Source organism: Acipenser ruthenus, chromosome 8 (genome assembly GCF_902713425.1).
Source record: "Acipenser ruthenus chromosome 8, fAciRut3.2 maternal haplotype, whole genome shotgun sequence".
NCBI lineage: Eukaryota > Metazoa > Chordata > Actinopteri > Acipenseriformes > Acipenseridae > Acipenser > Acipenser ruthenus.
This window is the reverse complement of record NC_081196.1, coordinates 32,626,074-32,646,463: the sequence shown is the minus strand read 5'-3', so window position 1 is coordinate 32,646,463 and position 20,390 is coordinate 32,626,074. Positions and strand designations below refer to the sequence as shown.

Below are 20,390 nucleotides of genomic sequence, written 5' to 3'. Positions count from 1 at the left end.
TAGGAGTTGCATTTGTCATACATTCGAGCATTGCTTATGGCCACTTTGGTGAGGTTAAAGTACCACATAGTTCTAGCCAAACTGGCTATTTCTTCAATTGTGCATTGATCTAGAGGAAAAAGTAACAATGTGGGCTTCCAATGGCACTAGCTTGGGGCTGAGGGGTTATGAACTTGCATGGGACTTGGGACTTCGTTGTTATGTCATCAGCAACCAAACCCACTTCAAGTTTGCGAAGCAGAAGTTGCTGCAATAAATTTTACTATCAAAATGGCTGCCACCAAATTCGCCAAAATGCATCCAAACATCAAACTGCTTCTGTTTGAAAACCGTTTAACCAACTAACTCTAAACTTGGTAGGCATCATCCTGGGGACAATGGAATTAAAATAGGGAAAAGCTGTGTTTTGTAAACAAGATGGCTGCCAGACCTACATTTTCTTCTTAAATTTAAAACCGCTTCAGTTGAAAAATTGTTTATTTGATTAACTTCAAAGTTGACAAGCACCATTCCTGTGTCAATTGACTTTCTCAGAAATGGTGTTTGTGCGTAAACCAATATGGCCACCTGATGCATTTCTTTAAAAACCTTTCAATCTTCGGTCAAATGTAAAACTAGCTTATAACTCCTTACAAAATGCAGATAGGTTAATGGTTAGTATGGAACACTTATAGGAAACATATTTCTATACAAATATGACCTTGCCTGTGACCTTTGACTTGTCCTTAAGTTAAAATGTAAAACTAGCTTAACTCCTTACAGAGTGTATATAGGTTAATGGTTACTATACAACACATTTAGGAACCCGTATATGCTCTATTAAAAAATTACCTTGTAAAATTAGTGTATCACTCCTTACAGTGTATATATAGGGTCATTGTTACTATGGTGTTTTAAAGTTATAAAGAATCTTAAGATAATTAACTAATGCAGTATTTTGAATTAAAGCTGCTCCATAAAACAGATCTGTTGCTGACACTTCTGCTGCAATGCTACAACTTGCCAACGTTTCCAACTGGTACTGAGCTTGGAAGCCGTAAAACAATCTGGCAGTTGTTGAGTGTAATGCGCTTAATTTGTATAGCCAATTTTTCAGAAATATTTATATTAAATCACTGAACCATCAGTTTATAACATATTTAAATGCACAATAATTAAAACTGCGTTCATTTACGTGTAATATTATGCTACTTGAAAACTGAACAGAAATCATTATCAAGTTCGATTTGCTAGAAATATCAACACTGCATGATTATAGATTTGTAACGAGATCTGTTAAACAAACAGTAAATAAATAATTCATGGGTCTCAGAATGGCCCTGTCCCAGATTGATGTGTCCCCAACAGAAGATACACACTCAGGGCTAAGTATACTGAACTGTAGAGACATAGAATGTAATTTTATTGGTTATATATGTTTTAATTAACATAACTCCAGAGTTCAAAAGGTGTTAGATGTTTTAAGTGTAACAAGTCCCAAATAATTTATTATTCTGTGGTCATCCACAAATTCAGAGGTTCTGAAATGTACGTCTGATACATGTAAGAAATGGAAACTTTAATACTAGCAAGTGATTTTAAAAGAAAAAAAAAAACTATGGATAAGGTGCTCAAAACATCTTCATTTTTTTATGTGCAATGATAGTAAAGCTTTTCTTTTTCATTTTGGTAATGTGTTTTTTTTTTTTTTGTTTGCCCATCAATGGCACCTTAGCACCTTTGGGCAAATGCCAGAAGTGTTTCTTCAGTAGCAGGGTCCCTTTTTCTGTGTGGGCCACGCCACTCTACCACCCACTTCACCGGAATCAAAGATGAAGAGACACAGGGAGACAGTGTGGAACTTCACCAAGCCTCTTTTTTTTTTTATTTGGCAACTTTGTTAAACACAAACAGTAATGAACATTCCACTGTCCCTCTGTATTCCCAGCTAAGCTAGAACAGCAGTACAATGCAAATTACTTTCAATGTTTTTGCTCACAAGTACATTACAACAACACATTTCAAACATTATAGCACATTATCTGCATGTTTGTGGCAAACAAGTGAAACATTGCTTTCTACCTTCATTCTCTACAGTGTATAACATTATGGAGAAAGTATAAAGAAAATAACAAGTGGCAGAAGGCACAGGTGTCGTTGTCCATCAAATCAACAGTACAAAGGTCACTTGAAATCGGGACTTAAAAGATGTGTTGCAGTAAGAATACTACTGTTAAGAAAGGGGAACAATACTAAAAGGCTAAAATATGCACAAGAACAAAGTAGTTTGACTATGGAACAATGGTCTAAGGTGCTTTGGACTGTTGATGAATGGACAACAACACCTGTGCCTTCTCAGTTCTGTTGTCAATTCAACGCTTCTTTCTATTCCTTAAGGATATTATCTTCAAGTATTGCTCATCCTTGTTAGACAGCTTTTTGGGTCTTCCAGTTCTGGTTTTGTCAATTACAGATGATGTTTCTCTGTACTTGTTGATTTATGCTTTGGATACCACACCTTGAAAATCAAGTGATGCAAGCTATTTCACTTATTGTTTTTCCTTCTTTATGCAAGTCAAGGTTGATACATATATACACATACATACGTATAGACTGAGAGAGCACAAAGCTGTGCTTACCTTTTTACAGAGTTATAGCGTGAGCTGAATTAAAATGGCGATCATGCTTCACAGGTCTCGGAGCCAGATTACCATTAATACCACAAATATTAAATCTTTAATTTCCAGCAAACTGTCTTACAGTGAAATAAGGAAGATATTTCCAAGGCTAATTATGTCTTTTTCAACCCCCAATAGAGCCTCTTATTAAAATGATTCCCCCCTACACCACACAGTATGTGGCAGCACTCGCACTCACACAGTTCGTGCTGCGCTAATAACCCCACCGCACAGACACAACAAATATATCAACAAAGTGGAACAGGATTGATCTCTGATGTGCAATTTGGTGAAACTTCACAAACTTGATCCTATCCACATTACATTCACCCCATCTGAAGTTTTGTTGTTCAAGGTCTGTTTTTGTAATTGATCATTAAAAGCTGTTGTGTATTTTTAGTAATGGAAAAAAAGCATTATGTAGCAGTGTAAGATTACATTTTGTGATGGTTTAAATTTCCACATTTGAAAGCAAAAATGCATTTGTAGCATCCATGTTTGAAAACAAAGTAAAGGAATGCTTGTTAAAAAAAGAGTAAAGAACATTTTTATCCATGAACCCTCCACTTTGATTAGTTGCTTTATTACTAAGGTATATTTATGATTAACAAGGAGCCAGTAAGCCCTTACCTGGACAAGAACAGTCTTCACTTCAGAATAGGAGGTACACATCCTTTAACACCCAATTAGCTGTTAATAAGGCATGTGTGGGAATAGGTGTAATAACTACCTTGCAAAGTCTTATTCAGTGCTTATAAATGATCTATTAAGTGCTTGTTAGTTATAAGTAAACGACTAATACTTGCCTAATAGGTGATGCTTTTCATTTAAAAAGAGTATTCAATTGATGTAATCAGCAGCTGAGAAATACTGTTAGCACTACTGGGGTTTCTAGATCATTTAAAAAAACTCCATAAATCTTACCTTTATTTCTGTTTGCTATGTAGGTCTCACTTATGCATGTTGTTGCAAAGATGCATTTACATACAAAACAATGCTATCTGGTACCATGTTACTGTGGGTTTATTAGTTTGCATCCTTTACTTTTGGATGGTACACACGGAGAGTGACATTTTTAAAACATGTCTGACATGTTTGACCTCGAAGAAAAGGTGAGGTGAAGTGACAGACTACCTGAAAGTAAGAGATGCAAGTATTTATTTTAAAAAAAATGTTGTATGGTAGCAGATTTTTTTTTTAAGAATAAAAATGAATGTTTGCTATTCCGTATTTCAAAACAGCACGTCAGACCTACATAGCGAATGGAAGTAAGTGTTAGATTTATGTTTTGTTAGCTACTGCAGAACCCTTCAAACTGAAAATACATCTCTGTATTAAATATCAAGTATTTTCATGTTTCTAGCACCACTTTGAAAATAATCGTACAGCTGTGTTCATAAAATAGACTTGCTGTTCTACAATGTATTTCTTGTCAGGACTGATGTGTATTGCAGCGATTGCTGTTCTATTACCTTTTACAGAGGAAAGAAATAAACTTCTGAATCAATCATTAGAATGAAAATTCTGGCCAATAATTTCAGAATGGTGACATGTTTGTACAAGAATGGGTACAGTTATTATTAGAGTATAATTCAATGCATTCCACAGCTCTGAGACACTTGGGAGTTGTGCAGTTATTCAGATGACTTTCCATGACAGTTTCCATGGCTGTTAATATGTTCCAGAGATTTAGTATAGTTTCAATTAGTTCCTATAGTAATTCCATTGAGAATCTAGAAATATTAGACAGATTACAGAAAAGTGTTTTAATTATTTTATTATAGAAACTATTCACGATTTCACTCAATGCCACTATTTGCTGTACGATTACAATTTCAAATTGCTCTACTGATACTGTTTAATGGGTGCCCATAAAGAGGGAGTGGCATGGTGGTAGGTGGGCGGATCGGGTGTTTGGGATTGAGACCTTCCTGTTGAGTTTAGAGGAGTATAAAAAGAGAAGAGTATTAGAACAGGCAAAAAGAAAAGTTTGCCATGGTCAGTATAGATTTGTGGGATTTTGAAACCTAATCTCTCTGACAGTTTTACAGAACAGGCATTTAAGTACTTTAACTACAGTAAATACTGACAGATCTTCAAGTAGTAAGTACTGAATCAATTCCTGACATTAATACCGCTTTGAGATTTAATATCATGTGACAACGTAATTAACTGCAGCGGAATGCACTGCTTTCAAAGGTATTATTATTATTATAAATTTAACACAATCATAAGTGAACAATATCTCCTAGCATTACTGTTTCTAATCTCTGCAAAACCATTTGAAATGGTTTATTTCACATTTTGATTAATCAAACCATAAGTATTAGTTGAGTCAACGCATTTGTGATTGAACATTTGGAATAATGTTTATTGTCTATGTGTAGTTCAGGAACTAAATGAGTACTTCTGGTTCCCCAAAAATATCCCCTGAAAGTTTAAATCTAAAATGGGGGGTTGAAAACGGGGTGGTCAAAGCAGAGCATGTTTTACGAAGGAATTGTTGGGTTAATTCCTTCTAAAGAGCTCATGAAAATCCCATTCGCTAACACATCTCTTGCATAGTATGATTGTCTCAAGCTGGCTTAATGGAGCATTACTGTGGTCAGCTAATCAATGAGCAGGATAATTAATTGTTAAAGATGGAGGAGAGGGAGAGGGCACCTCTCCTTACTTCAGACAGGTAGCTGGAATAGCTGAGCGGGGTGAGGCAGGCACAGGTAGGAGAGAAGAACGTGTAGGGTCACAGGGTCTACTTCTGGCCAACTCTGGTCCTGGAGTTCCATTTCATTACAGGTTTAATAGGTACTATTAAATGGGTAAGTTCTTTATGAACTGGTCATGGGTTTAATTGATTCAATTTGACAGTTAAGCACAGGAGGTTTTTAGTTTATTGAACTTGATTTAATCCATCAAAATACTTTTAAATAAGTCCTGAGTTAAAGCTTTGTGAACAGTACCTATCATCCAGTCAGACACATCTGGGAGTTGCAGAGCAGTTTGGAAGTAACTGACTGAACATGTCTTGTAAATTCCCTCTGTTTTTTTCAGGGTCTGCTTCAGTGGGCTCTGAATGCACAGTCGCTGTAGCAACTAATAGGAACACATTTGCATTTATGCAGTAATGAGTCCTTCAGGATCTTGGTTCTTGTTTTTGTGCCCTGGGACCATGAAATAGACTTGCCTGCTGTCATTGCATTTACTGACGGTGACTGAAAACAAATATTTCTAGACTGGTGTGCGGGGGCACATCTCTGCCAGTTCATGCTCACAACTCTGGTACTACCCATGGAGTGGCATTAAGACTATTTGTTTTTTTCTCGTGGCTATATTGGAGTTCAGGGTGAGGGAATTGAAGTCACCGGAAATAGGCTACATTTTATGATCTGTAGAAAAACATTGCAATGGGGTCTGCAGTGAAGATGGAAAGTAACTACATTTCAAAGTATCTTCATTCTGAAAGAAGGCTCCTTGCTTCAACAGGGTGGATATTGCTTGGGTCTTTGCCTATAGAAAAGAGTGCCCCCTTCTGAACACAAACAGCACTTGCAACCCAGCTTGCTTGAATGTTTTTAAATATAAACAAATGAAGATGAGGATATACAGGCTACATTTATAATGTATTGAATATAATACCCATACAGGTCACACTACAGGAGAAAGGGTCACATGCAGGGTCTTGATGGTTTTACACTGAAGATGTCTATAGGGGTTGGTGCATATGTACAGTACCTGTTGAAGGCTTTGTACAACTCATGCAGTTTAGGTATGGTTATGTTTGTACCATTGTATTTTAAACCTGCTGCTGGACTCTGGACAAGAAATGCTGTAGAATTGAAATGAATGACTTGTGGATTCCCTGTTTTGTTTGTTTCAGGTGCCCACCGATGGATCTGTGGGTCTGCTAGCCGAGCCCCAGGTGGCCATGTTCTGTGGGAAGCTCAACATGCACATCAATGTGCAGACTGGCAAGTGGGAGTCTGACCCCAGTGGTACCAAGAGCTGCATCGGAACCAAGGAGGGCATCCTGCAGTACTGCCAGGAGGTGAGCATCCCTCAAAACTATCAATCACAAACTGAAGGGAAAACTAGAAGGGGGCTCTTTACCTCTCTGCAAAGTTAACCCCATTCTCAAGGTCAATTTAAGAGCTCACTCATGCATCTTATTTTTTCTCTCTAGTTCCAGAACATGAGCACTTTGTTTTACAATTTACGAAAATGAGTGCAAACTTAGCACAGTGATAAATGCTTTGTAAAGATGGCCCATCAAAAGTTGGCGAGTGCCGCTTTCAGTGTACTACTTGACTTGGCTGTAAGCTTTTTGAACAGTGGTTAAAGCCAGGAAAGAAATACAAAAGCTGAGTTTAAATCTAACATCTATGTAATTGATGGAGATTTACTAAGTGATGATGAAATTGCTGCTTTTCCTGCACCTGTCCAGAAGATATGAGAAATACAAATTAGAAAGGGAGTGTTTATGTGGAAATTAATTTTGTGGTAGAATATGGGGTAACATTGTAGACGGGAGCTGCATAGGATCCTGAATAGTTTGCAGTCTTTACCTGGAATGTAAGGTTGGTATTAAAAAAAATATTGGTGGGGAAAAAAGAAATGTAGTTCTTGCTGTTTAAATGAGGAATGAAAAACGATACCTACCAAAATACCATAGCTATCCAAGAAAAATGATTGACTGGCATTCAGTTCAGCTAATCTAATTTAACAAGCCAGACAGGTATACAAGTTAGGGATCCTGTTACATTTACTTAGCGCTCCAAAACAGGAGCTGCGGTTTATTTTTGTTTTGTATTGTTTGTTAAAAGAAGCTGTGTTCCCACTGGAAAAGGGACACCACAGAACAAATAAACATACAGGCACCAGCCTGTTTAAACCCATCCTTAGTTGTCGAGAGTGCTTTACACTAAAGACAGTATTAGGATCCCGAAGCTCTGTTTAAAGTTATACTGTAAATAGTTTAACTTTTTTTTTTACATTGTTAATGTATAATTGTATTACCACATGCAAGCAATATGAAATGCTAAACTGAAATCGCAAGCCCTTTCTAAGTGTGACATTTGAAATGTGCAATACTATAATGAACTAATTGTTTAAATGATTGTTGTGAAATAAAATGGCATTTGCTTTTCTGTGGAATCATTCTGACTGGTCTTGTTGACGAATTGATTCATAACACAAACTGTGGATTTGTTATTCAACAATGTATCTGCCCTTCACTCCCCTTTTCTTTAAAGCCACACATCCACTTTTAGTTAGAAGATTTGTAGAATTAATCAATCAAAAGATCAAAGGGTGACGTCAAAGACATTTTTTATTTGAGGGGAAAAATCAGAACGCAAATTAACCTGACTCCCAAATGAACTAATCCTGCCCCGAAAGTCTGTTTCCATTCTCAATTATCATATGGAAAGTAATCTGCTAATGCAATAGTAATGTGTAAGCAAATTTTTTTTAATTAACGAAGAGAATATTTCTGGACTGTTTCCCCATTGTGAAGGCAATGAGGAGCGATTTGATTATCTAGTCCAGAAGCGACTGGCGAAAGTATAAGGGTTTTTTGTGTGAATGACCCTGTTTGCACACACGCTATCCCAACAAAAGGTTATAAAACTTCTATGAGCCCTTTGGTAAGCAGTGGGAAACTGAGTTATTCAATGATAACTTGAGCTTGAATCCGAGGGCAAGTTTATTTTAATGTTTGATTACAGGCAGACTCCTCTCTAAAACAAAAGATACATACAAAAATTAAATACTGTTAAGCAAAAACAAAGGTACCAATCCCAACCTAATAATGCAATAAAATCTGTCTGTGTCTTGTGCATTGCAAAGCTGCTTTTTCATCCCCTCACACTCCTTCCAAGGCTCTGCTTTAATACTGCCTTTCTTTGTTACTGTTTTAAGGCACATTTCCACCCACCTTCCTTCTGGCACTCTAATACAAAGCCCCAGTACAATCCCCTTAACCAGCCTATTTAAATACTTCCTCATCTCATGCCTGGTAAGCTGTGGAGTAGAGTGGAATCGTAACTTCAGTGTATTTACTCAGAGCAGGAGTTGCGCATACACTTTTCAATAGCACACTTTACAGTATACTTTTAATTGCAGTATCGTACAGGGTTTTATGCCTCAACCCAGGTAAACAAGCTCCTCCTAAACACTCCATTTTCTATTCCTGCCTAGCTGACAGGATGGAACTCAAGCTTACATCCTGTCAGCAGGATCATTACAATGGCACAATACAAAAGCACATGTAAAACCATATATGTTTTTATTCTAAGCTTTAACTCAAGTGCCAGTTGTTTAAGGGGGTTCATATGTGACCAAATCATTTGGATACAGCCACAACAGACATTGTCAGCATTTTTAAATGTGTATGTGTAACTTTATTGGCATTAGGGATTAGCTCAATCAGATTTTTAAATGTCATTCTAAATCACTGTATAAATAAGGGAAAAACAACGATAAGTGTTGAATCGATAAAGGTAATATGTTTTGAGTGCCTTTAGTCACAGGAAACTGGATTATGTTTTTACCGATTTATTTATTTTTTCCCAACAATTTGATATATTTATGCCATTTAAAATATTTCTTCCTAATTGATACTTGTTTGATTTAATGAGATTCAGTTGATTGTTAATTTGGTAATTGGATTTGGTTTTTGCTATTTTGTTACGCAACAGTTAAAATATTATGTTAATATACAGTATAACTATTACTTTAAAAATATGAAATGCTAAACTGAAATCGCAAGGCTAAGTGTTACATTTGAAATGTGTAATACAATAATTAACTAATTGTTGAAATGATTGTTGCGTAATAAAATGGCATTTGCTTCTCTGTTGAATTGTTCTGACTGTGGTTTCGTTGACAAATCAACAGTTTTCTGTGAAATTATAACAAACTTTGGATTTATTAATCAGCAATGTATCTGCCCCTCACTCCCTTTCTATTCAAAGCCACACTACCGCTTTTAGTTTGAAGATTCGTAGTATGAATCAGTTAAAAAATCAAAGGGTGACATCCCAGTAATGTTTTAAGAAAAAAAAAACTACAATACAAGCAAGTTTGGTACAAGACCTTTCAATGAAAGAGGAAGCAAACACACAAGTTTAGTGTTGCAATAAAGATTTGAAATGTCTGCACTTTTTACGTCTTGGTGTTGGCAACATATTTAGCGCTGTACTATAGTGTGAAAAACAATCTCTGGAAGTCTAGTAGATGTAAAAGCACGTCGCTGTGTTTTTTTTTTTTTTCTTTTTTCTTTTTTTTTTTTTATTTGTACGTGTGTATTACCCTGAGGTGGTTTATAGCACTTAACTGGCTGTAGTTTTGGCAGAGGAGTGTTAAGTGCCCATGGGCAAGTTGCACTGGACATGTCGAGCTGTACAATTTTTTGTTACAGCATAGCAGTGGAGCAAGTGCTCTGTGTTAGTCAAGGAGGCGGGGAGATCATTTATAGCACATGCTGATAACACCCCCCCCCCCCCCCCCCCCCCATCAGTATGAGCAAGCAGCCTCGTGATTCAGTCATGCTGCAGTGAAAGCAGGGGGACATGGACTGGAGAGCTGATGCACAATTCTGTCGGTGCTTCAGGGAGACAGAGCAGTGACACAGACATCTTAAAGACCCATTGTTACACATTTGTGGATATAAATGAAATCCTATTCTATTGGGGTCACCCCTATATTTTGTGTTTTGCTTTATTGCTGTCATTTGGAAAAAGTGATATTGTCACTTCTTTTTTTTTTTCATTGTCGTTGATTTTAAAGTGGTAGTATCTATTTACTGTCTAGGTCTCATGTGCAAAAGTGAACTTACAGCCGTGAAACTTGACTGGTAGCTCCAGTCTATCATGGGGAAGACAGTAGTACATTGAGCCCCAAAAGACATTCCATCACATCACCCCCTATAACCTGCCTGTGGTCCAACTTTGCTACCTTCCAAGTTTTTCTTCCTCTACCGTGATGTAGTGACATTTACCCCTGGTATATACGTGCACTGTTTAAATAGAAACGTAATAGTTTAAAACCGCAGCACTGCTTTTACCACTGATTTGAATTCCACCGTGTAAAAAAATGCTGTTGCCAGTTGGATTTGAGCCCACGCATCACATAAACCATTTCTCCAGACGCCCCCACTGCTCTGTTAGTTAGACCTCAGCCTGCTTCTTTGTTTTAGTTCTGGGCCACAGCTCGCATGCCTCTTACATTTTTCACCGAACAAAAGAAACCAAATGGTGAGGCGTTAATCCAATCTGTGGAATGCTACGAGAGTTCAGCCAAACCAAACAGTGCACTTTGTTTTGGAGTGTCTTGTGATTCAGTGGTGCAGCACACTGCTGATTTATACTCTGGGGAGGGCACCAATGTCAGCATGAAAATTGGCTCTCAATTTACCATAATTCTTCACTCAAAAGGGAGTATGCCATACTGCTGCACTGGTATATCCCAGAGTGGGGTGGTGCAGTCAAAACCCCAGCTCAGAATTATGCTGATAGCACCGTGTAACAATTTTTTTTTTTTTTTTTGGTTCCTGGGTAGTAAGTGTTATTTTCTAATTGCTTATGCCTCAAAAGTATAGAAAATGGCTATTATTCCCCACAAACTTTGCTTTTGTGACCAGGACAGTGATATTTAGAAATTTACCTATTTTCCAGAACATTCCAGATAGATTCAGTGCTGAGTAAACTTGGAGTAACTTCTAGAACTTTCAAGAACTTTACAGTAATATAAATAGTAGTATAAATACAGGGGCCTTAAGCCCACCAGTTCAGTTTAGTTCCAGCTGCCTAAGTGGATACATATCTGCTGCCCTGTGGGGCAGCAGTGTGGAGTAGTGGTTAGGGCTCTGGACTCTTGACCGGAGGGTTGTGGGTTCAATCCCCAGTGGGGGACACTGCTGTTGTACCCTTGAGCAAGGTACTTTACCTAGATTGCTCCACTAAAAACCCAACTGTATAAATGGGTAATTGTATGTAAAAATAATGTGATATCTGTATAATGTGAAATAATGTATAATGTGATATCTTGTAACAATTGTAAGTCGCCCTGGATAAGGGCGTCTGCTAAGAAATAAATAATAATAATAATAATATCTGCATTTTTCTGAGATGGCATCAAGGTCATAGGAGACTTCAAAATGGTGGCATTCCTGATGGGTCTCCAAGGCGGTTTTACCAAGTTTCCCTGCTATCTTTGCCTTTTGGGACAGCAGGGACACCAAGGCACACTACCACAGGCGGGACTGGCCACAGCGGACCGAGTTCTCTGTGGGGAGGAACAACGTCAAGTGGGAGCCACTGGTGGACCCCCGGAAGGTGCTGATGCCACCACTGCACATCAAATTGGGCCTTATGAAACAATTTGTCAGAGCTCTAGGTAAGAAGTCGGCAGCCTTCCAAGTACCTTCAAGACTTCTTCCCTAAGCTGTCTGAAACAAAGGTCAATGCCGGTGTCTTCGTCGGACCACAGATAAAGAAGATCCTGGAGTGCAATGAATTCCCCAAGAAGCTCACTAGTAAGGAGAAAGCGGCTTGGAACAGCTTTGTCGCAGTGGTTCGGGGCTTCCTGGGCAATCACAGGGCCGAAAACTATGTGGAGCTGGTTGAGACTCTGGTGAAGAACTACGGCACAATGGGCTGTAGGATGTCCCTCAAAGTCCATGTCCTTGATAAATTCAAGGAGAACATGGGAGCGTACTCGGAGGAGCAAGGCGAGCGCTTCCACCAGGATATACTGGCCTTTGAACGCCGCTACCAAGGACAGTATAACGAGAACATGATGGGAGACTACATTTGGGGGCTGATTCGTGAAAGTGATTTACAGTATAATCGTAAATCTCGAAAAACTACTCACTTCTAAATCTTTTGTAGTAATTTTTGTATTACTTTAGTATAAATACATGTTAATTTGGATTCATATGTTGTTTTTTTCTGACTTTATGTGAACGAAAAGACACACATTCACCCGTTTTCTCATTGGAAATATCACTGTCCTGGTCACAAAAGCAAAGTTTGTGGGGAATAATAGCCATTTTCTATACTTTTGAGGCATAAGCAATTAGGAAATAACACTTACTACCCAGGAACAAAAATTGTGTTACATAGTGTAGTCATGTCCCAGCTACACTTCTCACTTGAGCCGCCCTCCTGTGTCTCATTATCTGTTTCTGAACTGAGCCAGGGCAGAAAGCATTGTTGCAGAATGTGTATTGACAAAAACAATGTGAAAATCTCATTGCTAAATGTAACTCTGTATATATATTTTGAAAAGCAGGAAGGCTACTTGTAGTCAGTATATTTAAAAAGCAAATTTCTTTATGTGGCAAGGCGATAGGTAAGCTGTTGTCAAAGCTTCCCCAAAGTAATTTCAGCCCTATCATTACATGACTCATTCTCTACTAAAATCCCATTCGTAGACTGGCATTGTTGTCGGGCAGATCTTGTAAATTGAAGAGAAAGAATGTTACATCACCTAACGAATGAGTGAATCCCTGTGTGGAAAAATACGTACTGGAAGAAGTTGCTCATAGCAGTGAACTGCTGCAGGCAGTGCACACCCAGGGGAAAGATGGATGTGTTCTCTCTGAATCTCACCATGTCATCATCTCTTCCCCACAGGTGTACCCAGAGCTGCAAATCACCAACGTGGTGGAGGCTAACCAGCCGGTAACCATCCAGAGCTGGTGCAAGAAGGGACGGAAGCAGTGCCGCAGCCACCCTCACATTGTGGTGCCCTACCGCTGCCTGGGTATGACTCTGGGAATGGTTCTCATCTGAAATGCAATTTCTAACAATATGGTTGATGCACATAGCTGGACTGCTCCATCTTGCTGTCTTGTTTTTCATTTGAATGATATGCAACACAGCCAGGCCTTGACATACTGATTTGGCAGAGTTGTCATGAAGCAGCCGAGCATTGTGTCTGCAAGTATCTGTGTGTTGATGATAACCTGGACAAGCTCTGTCTAGCAATTTCTGTCCCCTCTGCAGCTGTGATTTTTTAAAATGTATTTCACAGTTGCAGAGGGTGCAGAAATTGCTGAAAAAGACAGTCAGTAAACTTGGTACATTAAAGAGCCATATACAGTTATGGAAACACACACATAAGAGTTTTAAAGAGAAGACACTGAATATTCTGAACATGTAGATTGTATTCAGCCCTGGTGTTGAGTGCTGCAGAAAGTCTAGAAGGCCAGTGCTGATGGTGTTTCTCTTTCTATCTCTCTGCAGTGGGAGAGTTTGTGAGTGATGCCCTGCTGGTTCCTGACAAGTGCAAATTCCTCCATCAGGAGCGTATGGACATGTGTGAGAGCCACCTGCACTGGCACACCGTCGCCAAGGAGGTAAGGGCAGACTCGCACACACGACTCTGCACTCACTCACAAGGGACGGGTATAGTGGAGAGCTGCCTATACAAATGTATTGTACGTTTTCCACTCTTAGGCATTTCTTGAAAATTGCTTCGCCTGTTGTCATAAGACTTATGGGTGTACCTTCTTACATATTCTTGAGGTTATTTGAATCAAGATGACATGGCAACTAATGATTGATCTACTGAAGACACTGTCTTAAGAACATCTTAAACAAGTTTGATGAAACTTTGCATGGACATTTGTAACAAAGTCATTTCAAATGCCAGTGATGTGTATGTACACACTACCTTGTTGGTCCTGTGATTAGAGCTATTCTGAAGCAAGTGCAACGACCAAGGCAGATTTTCTGAGATAAATAAAGCAATTGAAACTAGCAAGGATTACTATTCTAAGCAATTTCTCGCAAATTTTATACTGTTAATTATTTCATGGCTTTTTGGAAAGTAAGTGTAAAAGGCTTTTTTTTTACCCTTAACTGGAAGAAATGATACATATTTTTTTTTTAAAAACTCTAAATATTTATTAATAGAAATACATTATTTTGTATACAAATATTTGACTTTTGTGAACCATTTTTAATGATTTAAAATAACTTGGCAATGGGGTTTATCCTGGAGAGCAAAAAAAAATGTAAATCCCCTTTCACGCATGCTTCCTGCCCCCTCTGTCTCCCCCCTCCCCCCTCCTCCTCCCTCAGTCCTGTGGTGACCGCTCAATGAATCTCCATGACTACGGCATGCTGCTGCCCTGTGGGATTGACCGCTTCCGTGGCGTGGAGTTCGTGTGCTGCCCCTCGGACTCCAACCAACTGGACTCCACCGAGCTGGAGGAGGACGACTCGGACGTGTGGTGGGGCGGTGCCGATGCAGACTACACCGATGGCAGGTAGGAAGCGCTGTGCTATTCAGAGGAATAGCACAGGTTGGCTGCTGGCTCAGTAGGCCCCAGCAGATAAAACCCCCTTTTTTTTTCCTTTTTCCTTTTTTTTCCCCCATTTAATTTGTTATCCTTGGGTATCCTTTCTATAACATGACTTGTATAGAAAGAGTTTAGATAGATAAACATGAAAGCTACATTCTCCTGAGTAAGTGTAAACCAGGCCTTGTTTACAGATGGACGGACTGGCAGGGGGTTTATACTGCAGAACTGATGAAGCAGCTCTTTGCATTCAGAGAGCTCATTGCAGAAGTGCTGTGTTAGCAAATCTGGGACCGGAGGTTCTCCAAATAGGGGGATTAATCCTGTACCCTCTGCCTCTCCACATCACCCACTCTCCCTTTCCAAACAGCAGGATTAACCCCTCTCCTTCCTCATTCTTTATTCATCAGCGCTTTATTGGTAGGAGTTAACAAAACTCTCTCTCTCTCTCTCTCTCTCTCTCTCTCTCTCTCTCTCTCTCTCTCTCTCTCTCTCTCTCTCTCTCTCTCTCTGACCCTGTTTGTTATTGTGACTTTATGCTGATTGATAAAAAAAGGCCACACCTCAGTATTTACTAATGTAGTCGACGATATCCTGAAATCTCATTTGGAGGAATTGCAGGGTTCGAAATTAGCACCTGCCAAATGCGGGTGGATTTAGTCTGGGGTGGATAAATTTCACATACTAACCCGCCCAAGTGGTACATCTGTATTTATTTGGTGCCCAAGGATGTGGGAAGTGGGAGTGCTGGCAGTGTGGCCGTACTCACAACTTTTCTCTAACTTATGAGCATGGTTGATCTGCACTGCCTGTAATATTGTCATGAATCAACTGTTTCAACCAATTAGCGTTGCCATGTAGGGGCTGGCATTTAGTGTGTTAATTAGCACTAATTGCCATGTGAGAGCGGGTGCATTTTATTTCAACCTGTCAGCACCAAGCATTGCCCAAACTCCAAGACAACGTTGACACAGTTTTTGAGACAAAGGAGCAAAATCCAATTGGCAAATTACCAATCAATTAAATTGATTGGTGAATTACTTTTACCGATTTCAACACTTCGTTGTTTATCCCATACGGAGAGGTGACCTACACAAGTAACATTCCCACCCCCTTTAAAAGTCGAGGGAACTGTGCCCATGACTCTTCATTGCCTCCAATTTACCTTGCTGCAAGAATCTGCGCATTGCAAAAGCACAGGTTATATAACCTGCTGCAAGAGAACTGTTCCTAAATCTAAGGAAAGCTGTTCCAACATTTTAGGCTTCAAACAAGACTTTGAAAGCATCTGTTCTCTCTCTCGGAGGGTAGCTCTGCACACATACACACACGCACACACTTTTCCTCGTCTTATTGCTGAGTTCTTGGTCCTGATGGTGCTCATTCGGGGCGGGGGGTGGGGGGCTGTGGTAGGGGGGGTTGGGTTTGGGTTGCTGTGACCTCCAGCGCTGTGTCTCTCTGTCTCACTGCCTAAACAGCTGTAAGCTAGAAGAGGAACTTACAAGGGAAATGTCATTCCAGCTCCCTGCTGTTGAGAAAGAAACAGGACCAAGTGGAAAGTCTTTGTGTACTGCGCCATCTCACTCTTGCCCCCTGCTAGATTCTTATGGAAGTGCATCTAGTGTGTCTATTGCTTTCTCCAATAGACATGCATATGTCATTGAATTCATCATGGAAGCTTGAATTTGCTCGCTCCAAGGTCCCCACTACAAGGTTCTCCATATTCTATTGTATTAAACTTTCCAGTTCCAAGATTCTTAGTAGATATTTCTCTGACATACTGTATTGAATTTGCTGGCTGTCAGATCTCCAGTACAGATTTCTTTGTATAGCATTTGTATAACATTTTTTGTATAGCTCAGGTTCCCATGTACTGAATTAAAAGCTTTTTCATTAAAATTGAACATTCCGGTACGGTCTGAAATGTCAGGAAGGAAGGGCGGTGTTAAAGGAAGTTTGTTCTTGTTCTGCTCTCGTATCTCTCTGCTCTGTTGCTTTGATGTTTATAAACCAGGACACCCTTGCTGCTCTTCAGAATAGATTTGAAACCCTGTACAAAAGAACACTCCTGCTTTTCTTATTTAACCACTTGAAACATCAAACATTATTGTCCATTGCTTTGGTAATAATAATATAATACAGAAATAGTACAGTGTATAGAGAAACCTTGTATCCCATGTTAACAGCCTTATAAATTACACGCTGTGTTACTATTCTAGAATGCTATACATAGCTCTCCTCCATGCATGCCTAAAAATAACCTGCATTTATAAATGTGTGTGTTATTGTATTAATTTCCTGTATAATTGTGCAAATAACGGCATGCACTAATGTAATGGATAACCAAAAAAATTTAAATCTATCAAAAATCCATTTACATGTTACAATCATAATTTAACATGCTGGCACATAGTCATGCAGAGATTTATAAACACGTTGGCCCCCACGTCGCTTAAACCGAAGAATTAACCACGTTTTGAGGATGCTTAAACCAAAGGATTAACTGCATGTTCTCAGAAAACAGGATGTCCAAGTATAAGTGTGTGTGTGTGTGTTCTAATCCCCTCCCCTGTCCCTGTCTCATCCTATCAGTGAGCCCCGGGAGGTGGAGCTAGAAGACCCTGAGGAGGCAGAGCCAGCACTGGGCGAGGATGATGAGGATGATGATGATGATGAGGGAGAGGAAGAGCCTGAGGGAGACCCCAGCGAGCGCACCACCAGCATTGCCATGACAACCACCACCACCACCACCACTGAATCTGTAGAGGAGGTCGTCAGAGGTGAGCAGCGCCATTTCAAAGCTATCTTCCTCTTTCTGTGAGGTTGTCAACATTTTCTTGTGTTGGGCTTCATCTGCTCCGCGAATAATTTAGAATCTTTTATTTTTATTTTTAATGTTTTATCACTAAATTAGATAACTGAAGAATATTACCTCCTTATTTGCTTTTCTACTGTGTCTGGATATCTCTTTCCGTTATTGCGTTAAAGTGGAAAATTGCACATTTTTTAACAAGCTTTGATGTTTTAACAAAGAATCAGCCTGCTTAAAAATCACATGGTGATGATGTATTACAGTATAAAGGGCAGTGAGTTTAAAATGGAATACTATAATATACAGATATTGACTGGAGCTGAGGCTTATAGTACAAAATGATAGCCTAAATATTGACATTTACTTTTGAAAGAATTTACTGTTTTGTTTTTTTTTATCTATTTTTCAATTCAAGCAGAGCATGGGTGAAATCGACCTTTATGCTTTAAAAAAAGACTTTTTATGCCATTGAAAAGCATCTCATTTAGAGAAACCCCTTTTATCATATTCGACATGCAACAAAACCATGGTTACCAACATTCTAATTGAAATAACATTTGGTCACAGCGAAGCTATACCTTGTAAAGCTAAAGTTCCTAAACAAATTTTAAAAATTGTCTCAAACCGTAGAAAACGCAGCATATAAAGTGTATTACACAGACTTTTATAGCATACATTTACAAGTAAAAATAATATGCACAGAACAAAACATTAGATAGTTGAACAGAACTAACATGCACTTATTATTCTGAGCTCCGCCCCTGTCCTGTTTAAGCACAGCTGGACTCACTGGAGGCAAGGCAGACTGGCCCGCTGAGACTTCAGCTGTTGATCAGGATATTGTGCACAATACTCATTAAGTGTTTTCCTCTTGCGCCGCATTTTCAAGTCAAACTAGTAACTGTCACCGTATATACCTATAATAGCAAAAGCTACCTACACCTTAACCCGCTAATTTCAAAGTAAGCGCTTTGAATGACAGGTGCTGTAGCTGGCAAATGAAAGTGCAGTCGGTCTTTATGATTGACAGTCATTTAAACAAATGAGAGCATTCTAGCGCTGCTTCAGCCAACGAGATCTGTCAGAACAGGATGAAATGACTGATGGTGAAACCACACTAGCCTATTAAGGAACCACTGAGTTGACTGACAGCGACCCCCAGCCATTCAGAGTGGAACGGAGACGGGACAGACAGCAAGTATAAAAACTACACAAACTATAGATGATTTCTTAAATTATTATTTTTGGTAAGAAAAAATAGCGAGTCGTTTTCCGACATTTATCCTATATAAATTTATTTCATATTTTTTGGGAATTCAACATTTAATGAGCTTTACCAATTTACAATCGAAAAGTAGCAAGCCTAGCTATAGATTAATAAATGTAACCACTAAATTTTGGCACACCAAGACTGTTCAGAATCATTGAAAACATCATAAAGGGGTCAAACTAAAAGCTAAAAGGTATTTGAAGCTGCTCGCTTTTCAAGTTTTCACATGATTCAGTACCTGAGGAGAGGACGTGTCGGAGACTAACTTCACCATTTTGTGCAAATGCTTTGGTGGCGATTGTTGCATTGAAGCTGTCAGTTCGATAATAAATTTGTTAAAATAGTGACGCTTCATTGTAAAGTACCAATCACAGTGCCTTTACTCCAAACAGGAATGTGAGAGAGTCTGTGGTGATGAGGAGTAGAGCTCCACCTGCAGCGAGACAGATGAACTTCATGAATTGCTGTCTTGTATTATTCATCTTATGCGCATTAGACTAACAATGTGTATTTTGTCAATAGTGGGTACATGCTGTGAGTTTTAATGTCTAGACTTGGAAGCAAAACTCAAAGCTTTAATATCTGTATGATTGCGGCTGTATTTCCTATCTAGCAGTAGATTTATTATTGCAGTAGTGTTTGACGCACAAGTTACACTAGGACAATCACAAATTATTACAGAATTGGGCTGTGGTATAAACAGTTCATGTGTGAATAACAGACTGTTGCTCTTTTTAATGAGTTTTCCTTGGCTCGGTATCTCAGCCAGAGATTGATTACTGATACTGGAACTGCTTCATTATCTGCTACTGGGAAACTGTTGTTGCTGATCATTTTCTTCACTAAGCAAGCTCGGAATTATGTTTCCTTCCCCCTACTTTGTCCATTCACTGACTAACTATATTTTTGAAAAGATAGAGGGGTTTATTTTATTAATCTAATCAGCAGCGGAGAAACACTGGAGTCATTCTTGCAGAATGTATTGATGCCATTGGTTTTTAACTGTAAATTCATTCCGAGTTAATTATTTTCCTAAGATCAAGCTCTGCATCTGCTTAGCAGCTCGTCGTAATTTGGAACAGTGCTGTTCACCCGGTATTCTGTCTTTGGATTTGCATCCAATGCAAAACTATTTCAACATGAAAAACAGCAGCATCAAATACAGAAAAAAAGATCTCTTGACCTCTCGATACTTGTATGAACCCCATTCATTAGGTCACTGTAATTAGTGCAAGTGTAATTCATGGGTTAATGTGATCAGCACTTGAAACAAAATATGAAATTCCGGGTTCTCCCAAGTATTTTATCTCTTGACCTGAATTCAACTTCAAGTGCCGTTCAATT

The 20,390-nt window shown here is 39.0% G+C and overlaps 1 protein-coding gene across 1 annotated transcript in view; it reads left to right on the top strand.

Annotated features, from left to right (window-relative positions):
• LOC117407049 (amyloid-beta precursor protein-like) overlaps positions 1–20,390 on the top strand; it is a 69,803-nt gene that overhangs the window by 22,947 nt on the left and 26,466 nt on the right. The window contains exons 2-6 of the mRNA XM_059029657.1: positions 6,535–6,702; positions 13,292–13,421; positions 13,904–14,016; positions 14,744–14,931; positions 17,557–17,744. Coding sequence (XP_058885640.1) covers positions 6,535–6,702; positions 13,292–13,421; positions 13,904–14,016; positions 14,744–14,931; positions 17,557–17,744 — 787 coding nt within the window. The remainder of the gene's footprint in view (positions 1–6,534; positions 6,703–13,291; positions 13,422–13,903; positions 14,017–14,743; positions 14,932–17,556; positions 17,745–20,390) is intronic.